This window comes from Eptatretus burgeri, chromosome 4 (assembly GCF_056783735.1).
Source record: "Eptatretus burgeri isolate ZD-2024b chromosome 4, Ebu_testis_v1, whole genome shotgun sequence".
In the NCBI taxonomy this organism is placed as follows: Eukaryota; Metazoa; Chordata; class Myxini; order Myxiniformes; family Myxinidae; genus Eptatretus; species Eptatretus burgeri.
Window position 1 is genome coordinate 3,597,158 of NC_140964.1, and position 8,250 is coordinate 3,605,407.

General features: G+C 47.4%; 1 protein-coding gene across 1 annotated transcript in view; it reads right to left on the reverse strand.

The window, feature by feature from the left end:
• The window catches only part of LOC147027356 (glutaminase kidney isoform, mitochondrial-like), a 59,026-nt gene extending 58,508 nt beyond the window's left edge, over window positions 1–518 (reverse strand). The window contains exon 1 of the mRNA XM_085876696.1: window positions 267–518. Coding sequence (XP_085732822.1) covers window positions 267–478 — 212 coding nt within the window. The 5' untranslated portion in view covers window positions 479–518. The remainder of the gene's footprint in view (window positions 1–266) is intronic.
• Between the last annotated feature and the right edge of the window lie 7,732 nt (window positions 519–8,250).

The window sequence follows — 8,250 nt, forward strand, 5'->3', positions numbered from 1 at the left end:
GGGGGTGGTGGTGAGGTGGTTGCCGGTGGGGAAGGGGGATGGTGGGAAGGGGGATGGTGGTGGGAACATTCCACAACCTTCTGCCACCGGTCCGGGGAACAACCGAAAACTTTACCCTGTCATGCTGGGACACAGTCCACAACCTTTTCCCGCCGGACTCGGGTGGTGGAAGTAGATGGGGAAACCCAGTCTCCCTTCACCCGAAGGGGTTAAAATCCCTAACTATCCTCTTCAACAACATGAACCGAGCCGATCGTGATACTCACTTATTCCGCGGGAGTTTTGCGTCCACCTTGTGACCGCCGCGCCTCGTCCCGACCACGCCACTGCACATGCGCCACGTGACTGTATCCAGAGACACCGAGACACGAGGTCCAAGTAGTAGTAAACCGCATGTTCGACCGGACGCCGTGTTTTGCGAGCACGAAGCGAAATACAAGCGCAGCGCGGCGCCAACAACCGTCCGCATTTCTCTCATCAGGAAATGAATGAGGAAGAGGGAGGAACTCGATTACGTATGTCGTGTCTGGGCGGAGCTAAATAAAGTGAAGTCGTAGTCGCAGTTTTTATCCAATCATGTGAACGTGCGCGAGACCACGCCCATAACATCACACATTTTACTCCACGCCCATAACATCACACATTTTTACTCCACGCCCATAACATCACACATTTTTACTCCACGCCCATAACATCACACATTTTACTCCACGCCCATAACATCACACATTTTACTCCACGCCCATAACATCACACATTTTACTCCACGCCCATAACATCACACATTTTACTCCACGCCCATAACATCACACATTTTACTCCACGCCCATAACATCACACATTTTTACTCCACGCCCATAACATCACACATTTTTACTCCACGCCCATAACATCACACATTTTACTCCACGCCCATAACATCACACATTTTTACTCCACGCCCATAACATCACACATTTTACTCCACGCCCATAACATCACACATTTTTACTCCACGCCCATAACATCACACATTTTTACTCCACGCCCATCTGCTGATCACACAGCATGTCCATGAATATTGTATGGACAGTGGGGTGGTGGGGAAGGGGGAGGATGGTGGGGAAGGGGGAGGATGTTGGGGAAGGGGGATGATGGTGGGGAAGGGGGAGGATGTATGGATAGTGGGGGAGGGAGGGAGGGGAGGGAGGAGGAGGGAGGGGAGGGAGGAGGAGGGAGGGGGAGGGAGGGGGAGGGAGGGGAGGGAGGGGAGGGAGGAGGAGGGAGGGGGAGGGAGGGGAGGGAGGGGGAGGGAGGAGGAGGGAGGAGGAGGAGGGGAGGAGGGAGGAGGAGGGAGGGGAGGGAGGAGGAGGGAGGGGAGGGGGAGGGAGGAGGTGGGAGGGGGAGGGGAGGGGGAGGGGGAGGAGGAAGGGGGAGGGAGGGAGTGGAAGGGGAGGGAGGGGGAGGTGGGAGGGGAGGAGGGAGGGGAGGGAGGGGGAGGAGGGAGGGGAGGGAGGGGAGGTGGGAGGGGGAGGAGGGAGGGGAGGGAGGGGGAGGAGGGAGGGGAGGGAGGGGGAGGAGGAGGGAGGGGAGGGAGGGGAGGAGGAGGGAGGGGGAGGAGGGAGGGGGAGGGGGAGGAGGAGGGAGGGGAGGGGGGAGGAGGAGGGAGGGAGGAGGAGGGAGGGAGGGGAGGAGGGAGGAGGAGGAGGGAGGGGAGGGGAGGGGGAGGGGGAGGGAGGGGAGGGAGGGGGAGGGGAGGGAGGGGGGAGGGAGGGGGAGGGAGGAGGGAGGAGGAGGTGAGCGGGAAGGGGAGGCAGCATGAGGGGCGGGCAAGGAAAGGCAGTATGAGGGGAGAGCAGGGGAGGGCAAGGGAAAGCAACATGAGGGGAGAGCAGGGGAGGGCAAGAGAAAGCAACATGAGGGGAGAGCAGGGGAGGGCAAGGAAAAGCAACATGAAGGGAGAGCAGCGGAGGGCAAGGGAAGGCAACATGAGGGGAGAGCAGGGGAGGGCAAGGGAAAGCAACACGAGGGGAGAGCATGGGAGGGCAAGGGAAGGCAACATGAGGGGAGAGCAGGGGAGGGCAAGGGAAAGAAACATGAGGAGAGAGCATGGGAGGGCAAGGGAAGGCAACATGAGGGGAGAGCAGGGGAGGGCAAGGGAAAGAAACATGAGGGGAGAGCAGGGGAGGGCAAGGGAAGGCAACATGAGGGGGAGAGCAGGGGAGGGCAAGAGAAGGCAACATGAGGGGAGAGAAAAATAATGAAATGGAAGATCAAGAAGGAACCCCAAGAAGTAAAGAACAAAGATGGAGTCATTAGGAGGAACCGGGATAGGATTCAGGTTTCAGCCGCTACTACACTCCCCTCAAACCCATCCATTCACAGCTAAGTGAACCTTACAGAAAACTTTCTGAAAGAATACACTTCTCCTTATAAAGATAGATAAAGAAAGAGAGGAAAATAGAGATGAAAGAGAAGAAAAAGCAAAAATTCGAATGAATAAAGAGAATTGTAAAAATACAAATATAAAGTAAAACAAGAAGACGATGTCGTGCAGAGCACAATACTTGCAAAATTCCCCCCCCCCCCCTCTCCAAAGGTTCCACGAGAACATATCGGGTGAAATACATTTTTGAAATAGGCTATATAATCATTTTTGACGCTATCTCTCAATGGTGAAGAATCACTGAAAAATTCTCGTAGCCGGATCCGGATCTTCACTAAAATCGAATCAGTTCATCCATGTCACACACCCAACCAGTCCACAAAATTTCCTCCGGATCCGTGCACAAATTTTTGAGATATCCTGTACACAAACAAACAATCAAGAAAAAGACATCATGCACAACACGAAACTTGCAAAATCCACCCCTCCCCCCCCCCCCCGCCATTCTCCAAAGGTTTCCATGGATACATCAAATTGCCCATTTCATTGAAATTACAATTTACAATCTTAATCAAAGGTCTGGACAATCGGATGAAAATTTATTATTTTTGAGGATGAAATTGATGATTTTAGAAGTTTGACCTGGAGTTTGATCTTTGACCTTTTGACCTGAAAATACTCGCTTTCCCAATTTGGTGATGGACTATGCAAATCCTGTCCAATTGACCTGAAATATATATCCTGTACACAAACAAACAATCAAGAAAAAGACATCATGCACAACACGAAACTTGCAAAATCCACCCCCTCCCCCCCGCCATTCTCCAAAGGTTTCCATGGATACATCAAATTGCCCATTTCATTGAAATTACAATTTACAATCTTAATCAAAGGTCTGGACAATCGGATGAAAATTTATTATTTTTGAGGATGAAATTGATGATTTTAGAAGTTTGACCTGGAGTTTGATCTTTGACCTTTTGACCTGAAAATACTCGCTTTCCCAATTTGGTGATGGACTATGCAAATCCTGTCCAATTGACCTGAAATATAAATCCTCTTCAAATTTCAAGTCAATCAGATGAAAATTGAGGATTTTAGAAATCCCACCAAAGTTGTTGACATTTGGCCTATGTTGACCTGTTGACCTTTTGACCTCAAAATCAAAAGCCTTCTTCCTTACGACAAACTCTACCACGTGGTAAAGTTTCGTGAAGATCGAATTAAAATTGTGACCTGTCGGCGGTAAACATACAAACAAACAAACAGACAAGCCGGTAGGCGACATGGGTGGTCGCGACATAATTGCATACGAGTCATACAGTTTTTGACGGATCGGGCTGAAATTTTTTGACAAAGAGGTTGATTATAGTGCACATAAAAGCCTAGAAGCCGATTTTTGATTTTCGAATTTTTTTTTTTTTTTTAGGATTTTTCAAAAATTTCAAAGTCCCGTTGCTAGGCAACGGTGGCGTCCATAGCAACGGTGCTTAAAAGCATAGAACTAGATCCTGGTATGAACCTTCCTGTCAAGTTTCATCAAAATCGGTTGACTCTTCTGACCTCCAGAGCTGTCCATTACATACATACAGACAGACGGAAAAGCTGAGAATAACGGTAGTCTCGTGACCACCCAACAGGCAGAAAGGGGTGAAAACATAACCTGCTTCACCTTTGCTGGTGGAGGTAAAAATTAGAAAGAAGTGTGAAAAGGAACAAAGAACAAAGATGTCAACAAGAACCCGAATAGATAGATTTCAGCAGTTACTCCCCAGGCTCAAACGCAGCAATATATACAAGCTACTAGGGGTACGTCAGTGGGGAAGCACAGTCCACATAGCATCAGGATATGGTACAAACATAATGAAACAGAAGACCAAGAAGGAACCCGAAGAGATAAAGAGGAAAGATGGAGTCATCAGGAGGAACAAATTGTTATGAATAAACATTATGAATAAACAAATATTATAAAAACAAACATCAGGAGAATAAGGAAGTGTGAGGGGAGGGTCCATCTGGGCATAACCACCGTCCGAACACGTCCGGACATAACCATCGCCAGGACACGTCTGGAGATAATCACTGTCCAGACACGTGTGGAGAAAACCACCGTTCGGACATAACCACCGTCCGAACACATCCGGACATAACCATCGCCAGGACACGTCTGGAGATAATCACTGTCCAGACACGTGTGGAGAAAACCACCGTTCGGACATAACCACCGTCCGAACACATCCGGACATAACCATCGCCAGGACACGTCTGGAGATAATCACTGTCCAGACACGTGTGGAGAAAACCACCGTTCGGACATAACCACCGTCCGAACACATCCGGACATAACCATCGCCAGGACACGTCTGGAGATAACCACTGTCCAGACACGTGTGGAGAAAACCACCGTTCGGACACATCCGGACATAACCATCGCCAGGACACGTCTGGAGATAACCACTGTCCAGACACGTGTGGAGAAAACCACCGTTCGGACACATCCGGACATAACCATCGCCAGGACACGTCTGGAGATAACCACTGTCCAGACACGTGTGGAGAAAACCACCGTTCGGACATAACCACCGTCCGAACACATCCGGACATAACCATCACCAGGACACGTCTGGAGATAACCACTGTCCAGACACGTGTGGAGAAAACCACCGTTCGGACATAACTACCGTCCAGATACGTCAAGGGAAGGCAGCGTGAAGGGAGGGCAAGGTGAAACAGTGTGATGGGAGGGTCTGTGTGGACATAACCACCATACTGACACATCCAGAGATAACCACTGTCCAGACGACGGGTATACTAAGGGTGGGGGAAGAAAAAGAGGGGGGCGGGAGAGAGAGTGGTGGAAGAGCGAGGAGGCAGGGAGACCGAGGATGGTTGGGGGAGTGAGGAAGCAAGGAGGAGCGATGAGGTGTGGGGGAGCAAGGTGGGGTGTGGGAGTAAGGAGGGGTGGGGGAACGGAAGGCAGCGTGAAGAGAGGGGAAAGGGAAGGCAGCATAAGGGGAGCACAAGGAAGACAGCATGAGAGAAGGGCAAGGAAAGGCAGTTTTAGGGGAGGGCAAGTAGGGTGGTGTGAGAGTAGGGTCCATCCGGACATAAACACCAGCTGACACGTCCAGAGATAACCACCCTCCAGAAATTAGCACTGTCCAGAGACGTATAGAGATAGCCACCATCCGGACACAACCACCGTTTAGATACATGCAGAGATAACCACCATTCAGGCGTAACCACTGTCCAGATATGTTCTGAGACAGAAGCAGAGAGAGAGGTGTGGGAGGATGCTGCATGTATTAGGAGGAGGTGGAGCGAGGAATGGTCAGAGAGAGAGAGAGAGAAGTGGGGTCGTGGGGGTGGTGTGGGTAGGAGAGTTAGCAGGGAATATGTTCTACTTTATGAACACCACACACACACACACACACACACACACACACACACACACACACACACACACACACACACACACACACACACACACACACACACACACACACACACAATTGTCGTGTGACATGAGGAAATAATTTGGTTCTGTATTTGAGAAAACATGTTAATATGGTGAAAGGCTCAGAAATCTGGTGTTATCAAATGTGTTTTGCTTTGAAACTCACAAAGAGAAAGCACACCGAGTCATATAAAATAAGCAATTGCTTTCGCACCAATTACGAGGACAAAGGAAAATGTGATCGCTCGTACGCTGCTGAGGTTAAAAAGTAAAACCTCCAACATACAGGATGAGACTTTGCCACCACGGCACCCGTAACCAAGCATGCAGGTATGTACACACACCCACTGGGATTACACATCCATCCCGAAATTACAGCAAGCAGCTTAAGCACTCAAGCAAGCACTCCAATTAAATGATTGACAAGCGATAACTATTGTATGTCCGAATTAGACAAATGAACACTTTTTAGTGTTACAACTGCTGCTAAATTCAATTCTGGAGAGTAAAATTTGTAATTCTCCTTAATTAAAGAGATTCTTGAGGTTATGACATGTGCGGAATTGAAATAAAGCCATAAACACTGGCGTATCCGGGCGTGTATAACAATGCAATGTACCCAGCGATTGGTAGCTGTGATGAACACGCATTCGATATGAGTGCGGAAAGTGGAAAAAAAAAAAAAAACTTTCATTAAGAAATTGTTGCGGCGTGTTCCAAGTCAAAATGTGGTTGAGCAGGCAAAAAAAAACATGTTCACTTCAGACCCGAGTGAGGTTACCGAGGATATGCCTCAACACCACATATTGAGCGAGGTGGCCGAGGATGCTCCTGATAAAGGATAATTAAATAAGGCCGTTAATTATCTTCAAAAGGGGTGTTTTAATTAACACAAACATCCAATTTTCAGTCATGCACTTCATTGGAGTTCCCTGAGTATGCATGCAAAGTTTCAGGCTGCTCGGTTTCATGGTTTTGGAGTTGTGGAGGATACACACACACACACACACACACACACACACACACACACACACACACACACACACACACACACACACACACACACACACACACACACACACACACACACAATTTATTAGTATAGACGTAAGCAGAAATGGTAGAATATCCACCTGGAATAGTCCAGACATGTATTGTAGGATGCATACATGGCAAGTTGGGAGTGACAAAAAACTGGTTGGTTGGAAAAAAGAGGTTATTATTATTATTATTATTATTATTATTATTATTATTATTATTATTATTATTATTATTATTACCCTGCGCTCGCAAAGTGAAAAGCAGGGTTCGGCATTCAGTTGCGTAGGTGTACGTGTGGCGTACGTGCGTGCATGTCTGCATTATTAAAATTCATTTCGGCAACCGTTGGTCCATTTGACGTGAAATTTTACCATAGGAGGCACTCCTATGGTAAAATTTTATTTTTTTCTGTCGATTTTTTTTTTACTCATAATTATGATGTCATAGGTCACGTGGTACAGACGCCATCTTGGAAGAACGTTACCCCTCAAAAGTTCCCAAACCGCTCAATGGGAAAAAAAAAAATTGAAACGTGGCTCATTGCCAAGTACTCCCAATTGGGGAATAAGATATGTTGATGATGTCATCAATTCCTTCATTATGACGTCATAATTCGACAAGTACAACGCTTGATCTGACCAGTATGAAAAAAAATTAAAATCCTCTGCAACTGATAGTCTGAGGGACACAAAATTTTAAGAATATGAGTGGCTCCTCCTGTAGAATTTTTTAATGATAATTATGATGTCATTGGTCACGTGGTACGGAGCCATCTTGGAAAAATCGAAAATAGTTACACCTCTATATCTCTGAAACTGCTGTATGGAAAAAATTGAAACATGGCTAATTGTCAATTACTTCCCTTGGGGAATAAGATGTGTTAATGATGATGTTATTGGTACCTTAATTATGACGTCATAATTCGACAAGTACAACGCTTGATTCGATCAGTATGAATTTTATTTCTCTGCAATTCTTGGTCCGATTGACACGAAATTTTCACCATCGGAGTGCCTCCTCCTGTAGAATATCTTAATGATAATCATGATGCCATAGGCTATGTGGTACAAGCGCCATCTTAGAAAAACCGAGAAACGTTGCACCTCTATCTCCAAAACCGTTGACTGTGCACTCTGAATGCCATGTAGTTAATTTATTTATTTATTTATTTATTAGACGTGATCGGAAGTGATGGTGTGTGTGGAATCTTGGAGGATGGTGACGTGGCCTTCGGTGAGAGAAAGTTCTTGACATCACACAGCCAATTGACTCGAGGGATACATTGCATATCGGCTCCAGGTCACTCCAGGGGTGTGTGCGTTCCATTACCAATCAGCTTGTCGAGTGCTTGCCAAGTGGCTTAAACACTCAAGCAAGCACTCTAACA